The sequence below is a fragment of the Mesoplodon mirus genome, assembly GCF_964341445.2.
Source record: "Mesoplodon mirus genome assembly, chromosome: 15".
In the NCBI taxonomy this organism is placed as follows: domain Eukaryota; kingdom Metazoa; phylum Chordata; class Mammalia; order Artiodactyla; family Ziphiidae; genus Mesoplodon; species Mesoplodon mirus.
In genome coordinates, this window is record NC_138991.1 from 53,080,752 (window position 1) to 53,101,176 (window position 20,425).

The window sequence follows — 20,425 nt, forward strand, 5'->3', positions numbered from 1 at the left end:
GTCAAACAATAGTGCAGTGATAAAGCAGAGTCCTAGTGCCTCCTCAATGGCTATACATCACAATCTGATACAGTGCTTGAGTTCTGCAGGAACTAAGGACCCCACCCAGGTGGAGGATGGAATGATAAGGTTGACCCTCCTGACTTCAGTCAACTAAGGCTTGGACTCTGTCGACCTTGGGCCCAATTCTATGCTGAATTCTCCTCTGCTCAGGCCCCTTCATGAATATGCATGTACCTTTAGCTTAAAACCTCCCCAGTTTTGCTGTTGGTGAGGCACTGCTTTGGGAAAGATCCCTGATGTTCTCCTTACTTGCTGCAAGTAATAATAAATCCTTCCTTCTCCTGATCTTTGGCTTGGTTGTGTCTATTGGCTCAACACCCACCAAGAGACAAACCCAGTTTTCGGGTACCAGTAATAGGATCTGCCTTGTGGGTTGATGTGAAGAACAGAAAAGAAAATGTGCGTACATGTTCAGTGGACAGTGACAGGCTTTCAATAAATGTTTCTCCAGTTAACATCATGTCCCCTCCCAACCAACTTCCAAAAGGAGTAAGTCTGGGGTGTGGGACCCCGAGGCCTGCAAGGTTTCCCAGCTTTGCAGGCAGCCCTGGTGATCTGGGAGCATCTTGAATAATTACTTTCTTTTGCTCTTCTGTGAAAACCTCAATAAATCGTGTGTTTTTTGGCTTTAAAAAAATCAATAGGAATGGTAGGACCATAAGTTAGATGTTCCCCAGAGCTCAGTGGGTGTACTAGAGGCAGGATTTTTATGATTTTTTTGATTTTTTTTAGCTTGTTGGAGCGGTGAGTGACTGCTGTCTAATTGGTCTGAGGTCAGGCCTTCCAGACACACGTTTCCCACCAGGAAGGGAGTGTGGTGGGCCCTTTGCAGCCTGAGTTTTCATTGCAAGAGTGGGAAGAATCTGCATAGCCAGGTTAAATAGTGTCACCCTGAAACCGAGCAGGACCCCATGGGACTCCTGGGCATGGAAGGCTTTCTGTCTCCTGTTTCTTGTTTGTAGGGAATAAACCCCAGCCTCCATGACCTTCCCTGAGTTCCAAAGGGCAGATTTGAACAGTTGCCAATCAGGGAAGGGAGGGGACGCAGAGACAGGGAAGGAGCGTGAAGAAACAATAGTGCAGCCTTGGGGAAGGGTCCTGGTTCTGCCTCAAGGGATACACATAAAAATATCTTTGAGCTCTTTACACAACTGAAACCCCCAATAAATGGAAGATGTTGTCATTCTTAATTCCAGAGAAGACCATCTGAGGCCAGATTAAAGGAACCAGAGAAGCTCATCAAGAGATTACCTGAGACCAGATTAAAGGAGTGCAGGCCCTGCACACACCCTAATTTTATCAGCAACCCTACCCTAAACCATTGCTATAAAACTCCTTACCAAATTCTCCTGGGTTGTGACACAGTTTTTGAGGGCAGGAGCCCACTGCATCCCCCTTTGCCTGGCAAAGCAATAAAGCTATTCTTTTCTACTTTACCTAAAACTCTCTCTCCGAGATTTGATTCAGCACCAGTGCCTAGAGGCCGAGTTTTCGGCACCACTCCTGCCCCCAAATTCACGTCCACTTGCCATCTCAGAATGTGACCTTATTTGCAAATAGGGTCTTTGCAGAAGTTGTTACGGTAAGAATCAAGATCTGTCATCCCAGATTTAGGGTGGGCCCTAAATCCAATGACGGATGTCCTTATAAAAAGAGAGGACCAGAGACACAGACAGAGGAGACCACGTGAAGATGGAGGTAGAGATTGGTGCAATAAAGGATTGCCAGGGGCTGCCAGGAGCTGGAAGAGGCAAGGAAGCATTCTTCCCTAGAGCCTTCAGAGGGAGCACTGCCCCGAGGACACACTTCTAGCCTCCAGAACTGTGAGAGGATCAACTTCTGTTGTTTAAAGTACGCTGGCTGAGGGAATACGTTATGGAAGCCGTAGGAAGCTCATGCAGCCTGGCTTCATGCTTGGTCTAGGGCGGTGCCCTCTGAGGCCAGATGGTGGCACTGGCAGTGGCCTGAGGGAGCCTCTTCAGCTTCATAATGGCAGGAAGTGTTGTGTGGGCCGAAGCTTGGACTGAAGCAGAAGCACATCAGTGACAGAGCGGGAGGGGCTGATGGTGCACTGCCCACTAGGAGGGGCCATCAAACTCCGAGGTATTTTGTGTCAACTCCAAAGCTGCTGTGACTAGAGAGACCTTCAGGTTACTTTTGATTTACAACTATTTTTTTAAAATGTGACCCATTTAAATTAGAACCTTACTTCTAGGAGTTTGTCTTAAGGAAAAATCAGAAATTCAGATGAAGCTTTATCCCCCCAGATGTTTATCCTGACATTACTTGTAATACTGAAAAACTAGAAACAGCTTAATTGTCCAACACTGAGGGACTGGTTAGATAAATTACAGTATATCCACAAGATGGATTACTAGGCAGCCATTGTAAATATTAATGAAGAGTGTTTAATGTTTACAAAGAGCTTTTAATGATGTGGCAGAATGATAGTGATACTATGATAAGTGGAAAAAGAAAACTGTTATAGAATGGTACAGTAGGATGCCAATCATGAAAAAAAAAAAATCATAAAAAAAGACAGAGAGGAAATATGCCAAAATGTCAGAGTGGCTGGAGGAATGATGGGAGTTAAAAAAAAAAAAAAAACAATTCTTTATACTTTCTATACTTTTTAAATGATTAACTATGTACACGGGTTACTTCTATAGTCAAGAAAAAAGTAAAAACTTTAAAAATGCTGTGTACGTGGTTTCCATTTTTATTTTCTCTGATGGATGATTGCACATCAGCAAATCTTGAGTTATGCTAACTACTTAGGCCGGTCACGACACACACACGTACAGAGAGGTCACATGGGCTGTGCCGGGCTGGCTGTAGCAAACGTACATCAAGTTACACAGGTGGAATTGTTAGGCTGGTTAAAATATACCACCAAATGATGGGACACGGTTGGGTCAGGCCGCCTCTCCTGCCTGCCATTGTTGTTTGCAGAGGTCTGTGTGTTAGGCTGGTGAGTGGCGTCCTGCTGGCACTCCGTCCATCCGGTGGCCCCCGGGGGTGGAGAGTGCCTGGGTCAGCATCTGCTCTGGGTCCCTTCTCATCTGCCCTTGCCTCGTGTTGGAGCTCCCAGCTCTCTGCTACCTCTCCCAAGTACTAGGTGTGCTCCAGCCGGGGCCCCATCCCCCCTCTGCTCCACACACCTGGGACAGACGTTGCAAGGGAAGGAAGAGCCAAGATCGAACGGACACACTCCTGATACAAGCCGTGCCCAGACACAGGAGGGGAGGAAGCGGGAGACGTGACCATGACACCACACACAAGCTCAGTCTTTACAGATGGGCCCTCTGTGTCTCCAGACACGTGGGCTGTGTGGAGCCCTCCAGGGCACAGCCCCTGGGAGAGGACAGATCGGGGGTGGAGCCGTTTGGGGCAGCCTGACAGGAGAACTAGGAGCGTGGATGGGGGACGTGTCCAACATGGTGCTAGACTGTTGAAAAGTCACGACTATACACACCTGGGGATCATGCCCCTTCCCAGTTCATTCCCACGGTGGGTTAGATACAGTTAGATAGAAGTGGAGATATATTTTTTCGAGGGACGACCTTTCCTGGTGGTTGGATAAACAGTGAGACAGACTCCTGGGTTCGGCATGCTCTGGGGAGGGCCATGCGACGGTGAGGGACTCCCTATTGCTACACTCTGTACAGGGCGGCCGGGCCCGCCCGCCACACCCACGGCCCCTGGTGGCAGTCATGGGCTTGCCTTCAATCCCTTCCGCCTTGGAGAGCTCTTGGGCCCCGGTGAAATGGGGGCTATGAAGACAAGAGGGTGGGGGGGTTCCCCGTGGCCCCGGGGGCACCCCACGTGGGGGCTACATGATATTGCACTGGGTGGCCCCGCAGCAATCCTTGATGAGCGCCAGCCCCGTCTTGGCTACCGTGGGCTTGCTAGGTGGGGGCTCTGCTTTCTTTTCTGCTCGGGAGCCTGCAGCAAGGTAGGAGAGCAGAGGCAGAGAGGGGAAACAGGAGAGAGAGACAGGTGAGGTGAGGAGAGCCCTGATCATCTGCAGCCCCAGTTCCATCCCAACCCTTGCCAGGCCTTGCTTCAATGTCACAGATCAGGTGGTGTGGAGAGCTGGCATGCATTTTATATGGTCCTGGTGACTGTTCCCACCTCCCTGTATGCCCACTGGCTTTCAGTCCTTGGCTTACAACTATAGATTTTAGCCCTTCTCCTATTCTGTTCTCCTCACCATTGTATCTGCCAACCCCAGCACACAGTCTGGCATTCAAGAAGTATTTGGTGAGTGGATGACAGAAATTTTGTTTAAGTCACTTTAATCTGAGGGCTCCTATCTTTCAATTCTGGAAAATACACATTATCTCTTCAGATACCCTCACCTGTCATCCTCTGTTCTCTCTCCTTTTGGAATGTCTATTAAATGTAAGTTGGACCTTATTATTCTAACCTCCATGTTTCATAACTTCTTTTTCATATTTCCTATCTCTTTGTCTCTTGGTGCTGCATTCTGGGTAATTTCCTCAGCTCTGTCTTCCAGTTGTATGAATCCTCCCTTCAGCTATGTCTCTGTGTTTAACCCACTGAGTTTTCACTTCAGTGACAATAATTTTTTTAGAAGGCTAATTGTTTGCTAATCTACCTATTCTTTTTTCATAGCACCTTGCTATTTCATTTTGGGTATTATTCCTTCTCATATCTCTTTAATCATTTTAAATATACTTTAGATAGTCTGTTAGTTCTGATTCATGGGAGGACAGACATCCTCTTTGTTGCATCTACTGACTCCTCTCATGGTGGTTCAACTCTTCATTGGTTTTAAAATTTTTATTGAGAGATCATCTTCATGGGGGTTGTTTTTAACGTGTGGGCTGTGTATTATGAGAGCTGAAGGGACTCTGCTGAGCAATTTTGCATTTGCTTTGCTGGGGTCCCAGAGACTTCACTGGTTTTGGATTAATCTTAATGTTTCAACTTGGGATTCCAGCACCAGATGGGTGGTGTATATTTGGACCCCACACTGGGCCTCTTGCATGTGGTGCAGGCTTGGTGTTTTGATTTCTTGTCAGAATTCTTTATTCTATCCATAATATTACATAGAAGGCAGGTTTCCTTGCTCCTTCTCCACAGTGTTCGGTGGAGTTTTTCTAGTTTGCCTTTCATGGAAGAGACAGTCCATTGAGGATGCTGGATTTAGGCAGGGACCATGTGGCTTATGATTTTAGGGGCCTGCAGAAGGGACCAGGGCCCTTCTCTTTCTTTATTCCTTCACACTGTACTACAGTGTTTTCATGGGATGTTAATGGATGGTCAGGGAAAACTGGGTTTGCTGCTTCAGTTGATAGTGGCAGCTTTTGGGTTGCGTTTTCCTAGCAAGGTTTTCTGTCCCTTTTCTTCTGATAACAGCTCATGTCTCTGTGGCTACAGGAGTGGGCATGTGACACAGATCTAGCCAATCACAACTTCTGAGCCTCTTGGTGACAGTGATGGGCCTAGGAAGTGGGAACATGATCCAAGAAAGGCCAATCAGAATTTTATATATTTAGATACCAGGAGAGAATCACTGGTGTTGCCTTGCTGCTACTAAGTTATGGTTCTAGAGTTCTGGTCCCAGGGAGAAGGCCTGTGTAGTAGGAGAAAATGAAGCTAACATGCAAAGAGGTGCCAAGATGATAAATAGAAGGAAAGCAAGGGTTCTAACAGTGTCCAGTCCCTGAAGCCCTGGTTCCCATTGCTCTTTTTCCAGCAAATCCTCTTTTTTGCTAGGGCCAGTTTGAATTGGGCATCCATTTCTTATAACTCAAAGTGTGGTCTCATTGGGCCAACAAAGAGAAGGTAGTTCCTAGACAGCAGGATATTGGATATTGGAAGCCTACAAAAAGAGGGTCAAATACACAGCATCTCCCAAACTTATTTCACACAGAACCCTTTTCGCTCTGAGTATCTTGTGAGGCTAATATTCTGAGAAGTAAACTTCTAGCTCCATTCCTCCAGCGACTCCAGCCCCAACAGAGGCCAGAGCTCCATGGCCCTCAGTCCTCACCTTCTTGCCTCAGTGGCCACCCAACTCCTTCAATGAAGTGCACCAAACCATATGATTAGAGAGTGACAGCTGCTGCCAGAACTAGCTGCATAGTTTGCAGAACCCAGCGCAAAATGAAAATGCAGGGCCGCCTGTTCGAAAATTCTTAAGAATTCCAAGACAGCAATAGGAGGGCACTAAAGCAAGCATAGTGCCCTTCTAGGCGTGAGCAATAGTAGGGCACTAAAGCAAGCATAGTGCCCTTCTAGGCCCTGGGAAACTGCACAGGTTTCTCACCCATGAAGCTGGCCCTGCCTGCTGCCATCCTGGGCTCAAGTTTGATCTGTAGAAATCATTTTGTTGTGCCCCCCCCCTCAGCTTCAAGATCTCTTTTGAATTTCCTTTTCTCTTGGATGGGGGGAGGAGAAGGAATAACATATGCACTCACTGGCTGGAGATTTGGTTACTTTGTCTAGAGGTTTTAACTTGATTCTCAGAAAATCGGCCATTTCCTTGTCTTCTTCTTGCTCCCTGTGTAGACAGATGTGTAAAGACAAGAAGAAAGTACAGTAAGCTAAGAGAGCATCAAGGAACTGATGAAATGAGTCAAGAGTGTGGGATCATGTATCAGACTTGTGGACGGTGCATGTGTATTGCTGTGTGTTACGTGTGGGTAGTGCTTGCATGTTGGTGTTATGTGTGGGTGGAGCATGCATGTTGGTGTGTGTTATGTGTGGGTGGTACTGTGTGTTGTGTGTGGGTGGTGTGCATATGTTGTTATGTGTGTATAGTGTGTGTGTGTTTTGTTTGATGAATCTACTCTGAAGCACAGACACGTATCAATGATGAAGTAAATGGCTACTCCCACTAGTGTGAGACCCCAGGGCAGAGGCAGGTATGTTACAGGACCCAGCCTCCCTGATGGAGGTTTAGTGAGCTGGGCAGCCCCTCTCCTGACACTGCACCTTTAAGTTACCCTAGACAAGGTACGTGGCAGGTCTCAGAGGGCAAGTCACCTCAGCTCTTCCAAGGGTCACCAGGAGCAAAGTCAACAATCCAATCCTGGTTGAGTTGGGCAAGGCGCATCCTAGGGGCCTCAGAGGACTCAGGAGGACACAGAGAATTAAAAGGAAGTTGCCCTCTGGTTTGGAAGAGGCCCTCTGAGCCTCTCCCCCGTGGACAACTCCAAAGGCCTTGCTCCAGCACAAAAACATTCAAGAATTAACATTCACATCTTTCCTGTGCCCCGGCCCCCTGGGGAGCCTTCAGGTGCACCATGGCTCCAGGGCCCATGGTTGTCCAGATCCAGGTGGCAGGTGCATCTGCAAATAGGAGACCCTGAAGGCTAGGAAGGGGCATCAGAGCCATCCATGAAAGGGGAAGGGAAAGAACAAAGCTGGGAAGTGGGCAAGCAAGGAAGCAAGTCAGTACAGGGGGCAGAGTTTCTGTAGAAACCAATGGAAGTTTCTGGAAAAGTTGCCTTGATAAGCTGGGAGAAAGCTCAGTGAAAAGAATGTGCAGGAAGCTCTGCCATGTGTTATGTGATATAATTCCTCCCTGGTTACCTCCTCAAATAACATTCACTTAAGAGCCACAGGCCTTTGCGAAACATTTTGGAGCTGGATTTGAGTTTCTCTTGAATGTGAAGTGGGTCCTCAGGCCAGAAGGCCAGGATTCATCTGGATACAGTGTTTGGGGAGCGTTTGCCCAGGCCATGCCTGTTGCAAAGCTGTGAGTCCTGGGAGCAGGTGATGGGTTTTGGAAGGAAACTGAGTTGTGTTCTAACAGCCCCAGCCCTGTGCTCAGGGGACGTACCGCCCACTTACCTTAGCCGCTCAACCTCTGCATCGTCCACCAGGAAGTCTCTCTTCTGCACCAGTTTGTGGATCTTCTGGATTAGCTCGTCCTCTCTCTGCTTCTGCAACTTGGTTTTTTCTTTTTCTGGGAAGAATAAAACATTAGCAAAGACAGTTTGAGTGTAGCTGTTGAAAGCACTTGAGTCCGAGGGGCCAGGGTTGGAATTCTGGCTCTACCATTTAACTTGCTGGATGAACTTGGAGAAGCAACTTGACCTCTTCAAGCTTCTGTTTCCTCCTCTGTAAAATACACAGTGAGGCTTGAATGCGAGACTGTGGTGATGTTAGTAAGTGACTTTGCATAGAGGTGGCCCGTGGTGTGTGCTCGGTAAATGATGCTGCTGCTGCAAGGGGGTCGTGCAGAAGGCAGTGGGGAGGAGGGTACAGGCTGGGGGCAGGAGGGAACTACTCTATAGCGAGGCTCAACCAATCTGTCAGAAGGAAAGCACCCATGCTTTCCCATCCTGTTCCAAATACCAAGGGCTAGAGCTCCATAGAGGAAACAAAAGAACGAGGGCTGGATACGAGGACGGAGAAAACTAGGAGGGCAGGAACTCTTTCAGAAGATAAAAATCATGGGGCAGCTTGTCCATCTGCCTGCTGGAACTGGCACTGACCATTTCCTCTAGATCTGGGGGCAGAACCAGAGGCAAGGAGAATATAATATTTGGATTAGAGAGAAAATCAGTTTCTTTCATTAATCAGAAGGGGAGGGAGGAAGTGGAGCGGAATTGCAAGCAGCCCCTGGATTCCTGCTCATTTGCTGCGTTGACGATGGTAGCATCATTCCTCTCGAGGTGGGTTCCGAAGTCTGATTCTGCAAATCACTCGTCAGTACCACAGAGCCTCCCTGCCCTCTGCGGGCGAGTTAACCACAGAGCCCTTGGACTTGGGGAGTGATGTCACCGTCCTCTCCAAGTTACCAGCGACAGCCCTCCAATGTTCCCCTGTCCTCCGCCAGGCCCCAGATCTAAGCCAGAGTCACAAAGCAACTGGCAGGGCCCCCAGGAACTCACAAACCTCCCTCCCCAAGTTATTCGTCCCCATTTTCTATCTCTTGCCAGTTCAGGCATCCCCCAGCCTCCCCAGATACTCAGCTGCAGCCCTCTGCTCATGCAGCCCCTCCCAGCAACTCATGGGAGAAGCCACCTACTCAAAGCGGTCTGTGCTAGCTTACAAACCAGTTACTAACCTAAGTCTCCGCGCCACCAGCCAATGCTGTTCACCTGCTTTCACGTGTAACACACCCTTTTTGCCAGCATCTCTCACCTGCCTCCAGTTACCACCCACCTGTCTCCAGGTATTACCTACCTACCTTAAGCCCCGCCTACCTACTTGCAGGCCCCACCCACTTACCTGCAGGTATCACGTACCTGCCTGCAAGCATCACTCACTTGCTTCCAGGCACCACCCACCTATCTAGGGACACACCTTTTTTTTGCCATCATCACCCACCTACTTGCCAACTTTATCCCCTGCTGGCATCACACACCTGATTCCTAGCATCTTCACGTGCTTGCCGATGTGACCCTCCAACTTGCTTCTCATCTATCTCCTCCAGCACATCTCCTTAGCCTAAGCCACCATCAGCTCCCCCTGGACCATGCCATGACCTCCTAACTGGTTTCCCTGGCCTGTAGACCCTATCACAACTGTGAGCCCTTGCCATAGAATCAGACAGTCGTGGCTTAATGCCCCAGCTCCTCCCCTTCCTAGCTGTGTGACTCTGGGCACCTTCCTCAACCTCTCTGAGCATCCAGTTTCTCAACACAGATAATCATAAAGTTGTTGCAAGTTTTAAGAGAGAGAAATCGAGTAAAACACTAGGCGCACAGCCTGGTGGATAGTAAGAGTTCATGAACAGTCAGCTGCTACTATTATAGGCTATTATTTTACATAGTCACTGTTTTAATGATTAAGTGCCCTCTAGGTTAAATATTTACCAAAGGAGGTACAAAAGAAATAAACACTTATTTAATGAAGGGAAAGCAAGTCGCATAGCATAAGTGTGCAAAATGTAAGTGCTTAATAAATTGTAGCAATTATCATTGTATTTGTATTACCGTGAGCTTTACATTTTTATTTAATCTGGTTTCTCAGCCTTGGTGCTATTGATATTTGAGACTGGATCATTCTCTGTCATGGGAGCTGTGCTGTGCACTGTAGGATGCTGAGCATCATCCCTGGCCTCTACCCACGAGATGCTGGTAGAAGCCCCCTCTCTTAGTTGTGACAACCAAGCCTGTCTCCAGACATGGCCCATGTCTCCTGGGAGGCCCAACTCACCCCTGCTTGAGAACCACTATTAATTCTTTCCAACAACCCTATGAGGGAAACACTATTTTTATGTCCAAGGGGAGGGTATCATGGCCTCTACAGCCAGGTCTAAGCATCCCCAGCCCTGAGGGGGCAGTGGTGGCAGTGGAGGTGAGGTGAGGCATCTTGGCTTGTTCTTGAGAAGCCCTGAAGGCAGGGAGGGCTCCAGGTGTTCTCTCTCATCACAGTCTGGTAAATTATTTTCTGACCCTGGCTGGAGAAACATGATTTTTTTGGCCATTCGGTGTTCTCTTTACTCAATATTTTAATTGATAAATTGCCGGGAGCATCATTTTGTTTCCCTCTAAACTCAGCTAAATCCATCTAGAAACCTGGCACTGGCCCAAGGAATGCACAGAAAGGCTCTTAACAAGGAGTCAGAGGAGAAGGTGGGGAGAGGTGAGCAGGAAAGGCAGGAGAGGAAAGGGAACTTTAATATCTGAATTTCTGCACATAAGTGATTGGGAAGATGCAGTTTCCCAGCAGAGTCAATGGACCTGCCGTTGATGACCTGGGCTCTGTTGCTAAGTGGCCCTATGACCTTGTGTGTTTCCCAGCGGGACAGTTGATGGCATTTCAAGTAGAACTTGTTCTTCAGGGGGACTGTCCCCTCCATGCAGGGTTAGCGTTCCTGGCTTCCGCCCATTGAGTGTCAGTACCGATCTCATCTTTATTTAAACTTTTGGTATATATCTTTGCATGAATTTTGGTATTTTAAATATTGCATGAAAATATGATTACTGAATTTTTCTTGTTCCAGCTGAGTGCCTTGTTCTCCTACCCTAGTCCCAGTCCTGGTTAGTCATGCAGCCCAGGCACTGTGTCAACCAAAGACCCCCACCCCCAGCCATTTCCCACCCATTTCCTACCCATGCTCTAGAGGCTGCCACAGCCCCTGGTGGAGCCCCTGTGGCCTGAGGAGGCCTTGGCTGGCCTGGTGGCCACACACTCGTGTCTCCTTTGTCTCAGTGGCACCTAAGTGTCCTGCTGAGCCAACAGTGGACTCTGGGAATCCCTCCTCTCAAGAGGGAGACGTCAGTCCATGTTGGGACCATCATAGTCCCCTGGGAAGTTGGAAATTGGGACACAGAGCCCCGAGAGTTTGGCTCTTGTGGGGGAAAATCATGGAAGGGAGATGAGGTTGTAACCAAGCCGCACCCTGTGGGGGCTTCCTGGGACAGACTCCTCCCCCATATCCTCTGCTGTAGCTCTTCTCTGAAGTCCCTAGATAACAGTATCTGATGCACATTTCCTGAGTTGTTTTACAGATGCTAAAACTCCCACCAAATGGAAAATGTTAACTACTTGATGAGCACAGAGCCCCCAGGCCTCCCGGAGCCTGAGGATTCATGTTAACCGCCCCCCCCAACCACCGCTGTGTGACACCACCCTGTTGCCTCACCATCCACCAATCGGAGAATTGTACATGAGCTGATCACATACCCTGGGATGCCCCTCCCACATCTGGCCTTTAAAAATGCTTTGCTGAAACCCATGGAGGAGTTTGGGCGTTTTGAGCACTAGCTGTCCCGGACTCCTTGTTTGGCCCTGCTATAAACGCTGCACTTTCTTTCACCACGACCTGGTGTCAGTACATTGGCTTTACAGCCTGTGGGCAAGCAGACCCAAGTTGGGTTTGGTAACAAAGTGGCCTTGCTTGGCTCATGTGCTATAGAGGGAAAAAATGGAACATGCTCCAAAATGGAGAGTAAGAGAGAAAGAGACAGAGAGAGAGAGAGGGAGAGAGAAAGAGAGAGCAAGGGCCAAAGAACATTCCACAGCTTTCCTGTTTTTGGTTCTTTACCTTTGTGAGTTGGGCTGAGCTTCCTGCCTGTTTGAGAGTAAATAGTACATCCTTGCCACCCCTAATTTCATTTGGAAATATGTTATTTGGGAATAGGGTCTTTGTGGATGCAATCAGTTAAGATGAGGTCATACTCATTGGGTCAGCCCTTAATCCAATGACTGGTGTCCTTATAAGGAAAGGAGATGACACACAGAGAAACACAAAGAGAGGAAGGCTACACAAAGACAGAGGCAGAGACTGGAATAAGGCAGCCAAGGAACAAGGACTGATGGGAACCACCAGAAGCTGGAAGAGGCAAAGAGGGATTCTCTGTTCCAGCCTTTGGAGGGAGCATGGTCGTGCTGACACTTTGATTTCGGACTTCTGGTTTCTTTCAAAGAATAAAGTTCTGTTGTTTTAAGACACTAAGTTTGTGGGAACTTGTCAGGGCAGCCTTAGCAAACTAATACAATAATGCCCGCAGGCTCCAGGAGTCTCCGCAGTCCTTCAGTAACTGCCCGTTTTGTGTTTACATAAGCTTCGATGGGTTTTTATATCTTTCAACTAAATGATCCCTCGGAGGAGTATAAAATGAGAGACTTGGCCCAGTGGCTCTCAGCCCTGACTGCCCATCACAACTATGTGAGAAGCTTGTAAACATGACCAACGCCAGGGCCCCACGCTAATCAAATGGAAATTTCTAGTGGGTAGTGTCTAGACTTGGCTATTTCCCCTCGCCTCATTCTATTTTTTTCTGGCCACACTGCAGGGCTTGCGGGATCTTAGTTCCCTGACCAGGGATTGAACCTGCGGCCATGGCAGTGAAAGCTCTGAGTCCTGACCACTGAGAAGAAATGTGTTTGGTTAATGATAATAATAATAGTAATAATAATAATGGCACTTATTTATTACGCACTCACTATAAGATGGGAACTGTGTTAAGTACTTTACATGTGTCACCCCTTGGTCAGTCTCACAACAATCCTTTGAGGTAGATAGCGTGATTGTCCCAGTTTACAGACGAAGAAACCAAGTTATAGTGAAGTAACTTGCCCAAGGTCACATCATTAATAAGTGACAGATCTAGGTTGGACTCCAAAGTCAGAGCTCGTAACCACCATACTCTACCTGTTCCCAAACAGGATAACAAGAGTAATTATTGCTAATATTTACTGGACTTTTTGGACCAGCTATCAAGCTAAGCACGTGGCTTGTGTTGTTTCATTTATCGCAGTGAGATTTATACCCAACGAGTTAGGTACTATTACTATTCCTACCTCATTTTCAGAGGAAGAGAAGTTGAGTCTCAGAGAGATAATGTGATTTGCCCAAGGTCAAGGAGGTGGTCAGAATTAGGACTTGAACCCGGGTCTGCCCGATGCAGAGTTTGAACCACGTGATCAGGGAGCAAGCACTGCGTTGCAAGAATGAGGCTGCATTAGGGCCTTCCAGACGGGGGCTCTGAGCAGCTGGTTCATGAGGTGGGGTCCCCCATGGTTACCTGGGATGGCGACCAAGTTCTGCAGCTCCTGCTTCAAGTCCATGATGTCGTTGCAGAGCTGGATGTCATCCATCCTGGGGAAAGAGGACAGTGCACAACAGCAGGTTACATCAACAGAACATTCTACACCCTGAGCACCACCCTGGTTTCAACAAAGAGGACTAATGGGGGAGTTTTGTCCTCTGTAAAGCCCACACATGCTCTTTAGAAGTTTTACATCAAAAGTAAACAAAAACAACAAAACAAACTGCCCTTTATCCCATGACTTAGAAATGATCAATCACAGTTAAAAACACCTTGATAGAGTTCCTTCCAGTCTTCCCGTGCCTGGCTTTTGTTGGCATATGTGAGAGACTTCATGCTGTGGGTTCAGTGTTTTCCTTTTTCAGCTACGTGAAAAGCTTTTAAACGTTACAGAAATTCACTGCATAGACAGAAAATCTCCCTCTATCCTTCAGAGAAAACCATTGTCAGTGGTTTGTTATCTATTCCTCCAGATTGAAAAAAATGTTTATGCTTATACTACCAAAGATGACACTATCATTCATGCACAAAAAAACATTTTGCAATTTGCTGTTTTTAAAGGTTTTTTTTTTAATGTTTATTTGGTTGTGCCGGGTCTTAATTGCGGCATGCATGTGGGATCTAGTTCCCTGACCAGGAATTGAACCCAGGCCCCCTGCATTGGGAGCACAGAGTCTTATCCACTGCACCACCAGGGAAGTCCCACAATTTGCTTTTTTTTAACTTAATGATATGTCTTGGGCATCTTTCCATGTCAGGATATGCACATCTCATTTTTAATGACTATATAATATTCCATTATATCGATATACAGTGATTTATTTAACCATTCCCCCCATTCATAGGTATTAGACTTATTTCCAGATATATTCTAGGATAGATTCCTAGAAATAAAGAAATTCCTAGCTAAGTCAATTACCAGAAATGCAACTGAAGGGTTAAGTGACATGAACATTTTAATAGGAATTTCCAAACTGTCCTTCAGAGGGACCGTGCATGACATGCCCACCAACAGTGTGAAAGGAAGCTCACCCCTATAATCTCAGCAATTGGGTTGCATATACAATGTTGCATTATGTATTTCATGTGTGTGTGTTGCAATATTAACTCATCTTACTGTAAACAACATTTGTAATGGCTGCCTGGAATTTCACCAAGTAGATTTATCAGAGCAGTTTTAATTATGCTCTTATTTATTTATTTTTTTTGCCACACTGCACGGCTGTGGGATCTTAGTTCCCTCACCAGGGATCAAACCCTGGTCCTGGCAGTGAGAGCACCAAGTGCTACTGGACTCCCAGGGAATTCCCTATGCCTTTATCTTGATTACTTAGGTGGGCTTTTTGAGTTGTTTGTTTGTGTTATTTTAGCCGCGTTAGGATGAACATGGATTCACCTAAGGCTTTTCTTTGGTGTTGGATTATTTGGGGTGGGGGCTACTGATTTTCAGAAGTAAAACCACTGAGTACAAAGGGTATGACATGTCTATGGCCATTGAGACGTATTTCCAAATAGCTTCCCCATGGGGTGTGTGTGTGCCTTCATTCTGCATGTCTTTATTGAGCACTTACTACATTCACCAATGACATAGGCTCCAGGGATGCACCATACCCTGCCCTCATGAACTGAAATTTAATCAGGAGAGACAGAGGGTGAACACAAATACAACAGAACGTCAGATGCTCCGAAGAAGAGTGAAGCAGGTGAGGGGATGGAGTGGACCACTTTGGACACATCAACCTTCTGTCCCAGGAAGAGATGGAGGAAAGTGGGAATATTCTCAAAAGGCTCAACTGAGTCTGCAGAGCAAGTAGGGGCAGGACCAGGACCAGAAATCGATTTGTCTGAATCCACTGATCTTTCTGCCTCCTTCCTTGACGTCTTCGCCAAGAACCTGATCTCCATTCAGAAGTGCCATCCACAGACCAGCTTGGGGCCCCCTGCCCTGCCCGTGTGACCCCCAGCATCCCAGCTTTCAGGACGAGTGGCAGTAATGTCTCGCTTCAGCCTGCATCTGCTGCTCCTGTTGCCAGGGGCAGGCACTCCAAGCGCTTGTCAAACCCTGCCCTGAAATGTCCTAGCAGGTGGCAGCTGCCACAAATGGGCTTGGGGGCTTTGCCAGAAGGGTACATGCTGTTCCCCTGGGTTCCTATCTGCGATCCTTCAACCGGAGGTGCTCCAGAATCCTTTTCTACATCTAGCGCGGAGATGAGGCTCCATCAGTGGTTCTTAAGGAGGATGATTTTGGTCCCTGGGGGCATTTGGGAACGTCTGGAGACATATTTGTTGTTACCGCTAGGTATGTGGGGGGATTGCTACTGGCATCTAGTGGGTAGAGTCCAGGGATGTTCCAAAGCATCCTACAATGCACAGGGCAGCCCGTCTCAGTAGAGAATTACCTGGTTCAAAATGCCAATCATGATAAAGTTGAGAAATCTTGGGTTATAACTACAGAATTGACACAGGTACCTGATAGGTACTTTTTGAAAGATGAGAGAAGGAAAGATGATAAAAGAACAGAAGAGCGACAGGTAATGTTAGAAGCAAGAGTATTGGCACCAAACATCTCTAGTTCTAAGGGGCCGTGTGCCAGAAATTCTTCTCTGAGTCTAACTTTCCTCATCTTTGAAATAGGAACTATAATAGTACAGCTTTCTAGGATTATTATGCATGTCAGGCACTGAGCACGTGTCTGGGACATACACAGTACAATGCTCAGTAAATCATATCTGTTGCTATTATTAGCCATTAGAAAGAGGCAGGGGGGAAAAGAAAGAGAAAAGGAAGCTGGATAAGCAGGGTATTTGACAAATAGAGCTAACGTTCAACCTTAAAACAACTTTTAAAAATTATATTCCTCTCTATAAAATTTTTTTATAAAATTTTTAAAATAAAATTCTTATCTGATTGCAGAACAGATTCCTGTCATTGTAGAAAATTTGGAAAATACAAACAAGTATGAAGAAGGAACCTAAGATTACACATAACCTTGATCCACGTGCACCAGAGGCCACTGTTCTACTCCGAGTGTTTGGGTGACTTTCACACCAGTCTTCTTCCTACATGTAAACCAGGTGCGGTGGGCTTGCCCTGGAGGGTCTTCACCCTTCACCCTTTGTCCATCTCGAAACTGTACTTAGCATGTTTTGAGTCCTCCCAAGCACATCCAAATTCACCCCACATTAAAAAGCAAGGTGAAATTCTTGTGACGCTCTCACAGACAGGCATGCGTCAGAAGCCCATTAAGATTCCTAGTAGATAGCACTGTTGTTTTCCTCAGATTTTTCTCGTCACCAGCTTTCCATCTCTTCTCTTCCTCTCTCTTCCTCTTCCACACGCCTCGTGGTCCTCGGATCTGTCACCTACAAATTGGCACTTGCCATCTCCCTCTACAAGGATTAAGTTATGAGCCGCTGCAGCTGCTGACCTTCGACACCCCCTAAAAGGAGTTCAGGGTAGAGGTCAGAAATGAAGCACTCCGTGCTCTGGGAAAAACTGGCAGAACAGGTCTTCAGGTAGTTGCATATTTTCAGATGATTTTATGAGCCCAATCTTGCATCTCCTCGCATCTAGAAAAGCACTAAAATCCTTCATGGTGACGTCTGCTCCTCGTGGCTAGCAGTAACTCTCACGAGACTAGCAGAAACCTTCTGCAAAAAATATGTGCTTGACTGCATGTACTCCCCCTTCACCAAAATCACATATATACTGACCTTCCCCCCTACCTCTTTGGAGCAGTTTCTCAGAGCTATCTGAAACGCTGTCTCCCGGGCCATAGTCTTCATTTTGCCCCCAATAAATCTTAACTCACAACTCTCACGTTGTGCTTTTTTAGGTTTGTTTCAGTGGACAGATCCCAAGCAATTCACCTCTGGTCTTCAAGTTACAAATCCCAGGTGGCAAAACCAAAGCCGGGTGGTTCCCTGAACATCCCCAGGAAAGGAGCTTGCTTCCCCCAACCTCCACCCAATCTGTCTATCAGGGAATTTACCTAAACAAAAATCAGGCTGGAAGATGGAGGGACGGGCTCCACCATTAAGGGAAACAAAAAGTCAACGTTAATTGAGCATTTGCTTTCTGTGCATAAACTCACTTAAGTCCTCACGGCAGTCCTGAGAGAGGTGTTGTTTTTATCTCCATTTTTACAGACAAGGAAATGGAAGTTAAGCGATGTGACCAAAGTCCCACCCTGGTATGTGGCCACTGGGATTCAGCCCAAGCTCGCGGGCGCTCTTGACCACTTCACCATGGTCTCTCCTCTCACGTGGCTGCAGGAGTTGAGGCTGACATTGAACTGACCTTCGTTCTGCCCCTTCCTCCCATAGCCCTGATCTGTTTAGGAGGCAATGTCTCCAGCTCCTTTTGGCGAGACAGGCTGGGACCTGAGACCTGGACCCTTTGCTGCAATGCTTGCACCTGGACACACGTCTCCTCAAGCAACAGATACAAAGAAACTAGAAGGGGCTAAAAATAACTGCTCGCACAAGCAAGCCTGTGCAGTCGTAGTCGGGGGCAATTATGAACAATAAGGTACAAAAAGGCCACAAACCAACTGCCGTTTCTCCATTCCTTCCGCTTCTCCAACTGCCATTTCTCTTTTGTGGAGAGCAAAAGTAGGGCACTGTGCATGATCCCTGCACACTGTGCCACCAAGGGGGTGGGCAGATCACCTAAGCCACCCCCCAGCCCAACCCACCAATCTGCCCCCACCCTCACCCTATTTAACGAACCAGCTTGCCAGCCCTTGGAGAGCAAGCAAGGGCACCTGTTTCTTGTTTTCCTTCCCTCATGCTGCACGAGGCCCAATAAAGCCCTGCCTGAATTCCTCATCTGGCCTCTTATCAATTTCTATTGATTAAAAAGCCCAAGGACCCAGGTCGGTAACAACAGAAGCCAGTTGTCTTAGTCTGTTCAGGCTACTATAACAAAAATACCATGGACTGGGCGGCTTAAACAACAAACATTGATTTCTCATAGTTCCGAAGGACTGGGAAGTCCAAGATCAAGCTGCCAGCTGGTCCTGTTCCTGGTGAGGACTCTTCCTGATTTGCAGACGGCTTTCTTCCTATAGCCTCACATGTTGGAGAAAGAGATCTTCTCTCTGGGGTCTATTTTATAAGGGCACTAATCCCATTCATGAAAGCTCCACCCTCATGACCTTAATCACCTCCCAAAGGCTTCACCTCTAAAGACCACCACATTGGAGATTAGGGCTTCAACAAACGAATTTGTGGGGGGGGGGGGAGGGGAGGGACACATTTAGCCCATAGCAGCAGTCATGGCAGTCCCATTTGCCTCTGTCAGACATCTACTCTCCCAGGCTTCCTGGCAGCTAGAGGTAGACATGAGACCCACTTTGGGGCAACGAGAGGTAAGAGGAAGTCTTCTTGGGTGGGAGGGGCGGTTCTGGGGAAGATGATTTGAGTCTTGGGTGCTATCCCCTCATACTCCTGAAGCTGCTATAGCCACTGTGGTGAGGATGGCATAGGGAAGCGAGGAAAGAGCCAGACTTTTGATGACATCCTTGAGCTACCCCACTGATACCTAATTAATTGAAGATACTATTGGGAGTTTCCTGGTGGCCTAGTGGTTAGGATTCCAGGCTTTCACTGCCACGGCCTGGTGGGGGAACTGAGATCCTGCAGGTCATGAGGTGCGGCCAAAAAAAAAAAAAAGTCCAAGACACTATCAATCAGATGTTCTGTTACATGCAGCTGAAGACAGCTTCACTGATACATGTACGTGGATATGTGTCTTTTGAAAAATATTGGAATCATACATTTTTATTGATAGCCTTTTTTTTTTTTTGGCAGTGCTGCATGTTAGGCAGGATCCCAGTTCCCTGACCAGGGATCGAACCCGTGCCCCCTGCAGTGGAAGCACGGAGTCTTAACAAGTGGACCACCAGGGAAGTCCCAATATGTGCATTTTTAATAAAAACAGGATCAAAATAAACATTCATATGCCTTGCTCACTGTGAGCATTACATCATGATGATTGTCCAATGTCATTAAATAATATAATTCAAAAAACATTTAAACCGTTCTTGCAAAGCACTTTTGAAGCTTGGCTGGAACTTCCAATAAGCCCCGTTAGTCCAGTTCTCTGCACAAACCGTGCTGAACCCTGGAAATCAAACTGCTCCTGCCAGCTGGTTCTAGAGAGAGACGTCATCTCTGAGAAACTGACTGATGCAGGAAGGAAAAGACAGTCAGTCCATGTCATTATGCATCTTAACCTTTCATGCTGGGACGATGGAGAAAACTGGTCATTTTACCAGCTTTGGGCGGGGAGAGGTGAATAGGCTCTGTCAGAATAATAGCACTGCTATTTTACAAGATTTCTTTGAAAATGACATGGTGTGGAGCCTAATGGAAACCCAGCAGAGACCAAGATGTGAAGGCAGAAGCAGACTGATGGAGGAAAGGGTTGACTTTTTAAGAAAATATTTATTCGGCTTCTTCTTCTGTAAGTTGTGGATGCGGTGGACTTCTTGGGATGGGTGAGAAGAAATAACATCTGGTCTTACGGGTGGAATGCTGGTCTGGGATGTGCAGCCTGGATCTCAGTCTCACCATAAACCTCCTCTATGACTAAAGGGAAAATTCTGTTTTCCTATACACTCTTCACTTGTGACACCAAATGCGTGGCTTTTCTCAAACCAGGCAATTCTCCAATTCTTGGTGGACACCAACTGGGTGTCCTGCCATTTAACTCCATTCTGATACTCACTGCCTGGAGGTAGCATAGACCCAACAGGTTAAGGGCTCAGTCTCATAAGACTGCCCCTGATGCAGATGCCAATGGCAAGTCTGCACCACTTATACTTCTGACCAACTGGCTATGAATTGGTGGTTCCCGTGACACCCCTCCCAGGT

At 47.2% G+C, this 20,425-nt stretch overlaps 1 protein-coding gene across 1 annotated transcript in view; it reads right to left on the bottom strand.

The window, feature by feature from the left end:
• Window positions 1-1,250: 1,250 nt before the first annotated feature.
• BMERB1 (bMERB domain containing 1) overlaps window positions 1,251-20,425 on the bottom strand; it is a 147,696-nt gene continuing 128,521 nt past the window's right edge. The window contains exons 5-8 of the mRNA XM_082644223.1: window positions 13,524-13,597; window positions 7,891-8,005; window positions 6,513-6,595; window positions 1,251-4,008 (exon numbers count right to left, since the gene is read on the bottom strand). Of these exons, the coding sequence (XP_082500349.1) occupies window positions 3,896-4,008; window positions 6,513-6,595; window positions 7,891-8,005; window positions 13,524-13,597 (385 nt within the window). The 3' untranslated portion in view covers window positions 1,251-3,895. The remainder of the gene's footprint in view (window positions 4,009-6,512; window positions 6,596-7,890; window positions 8,006-13,523; window positions 13,598-20,425) is intronic.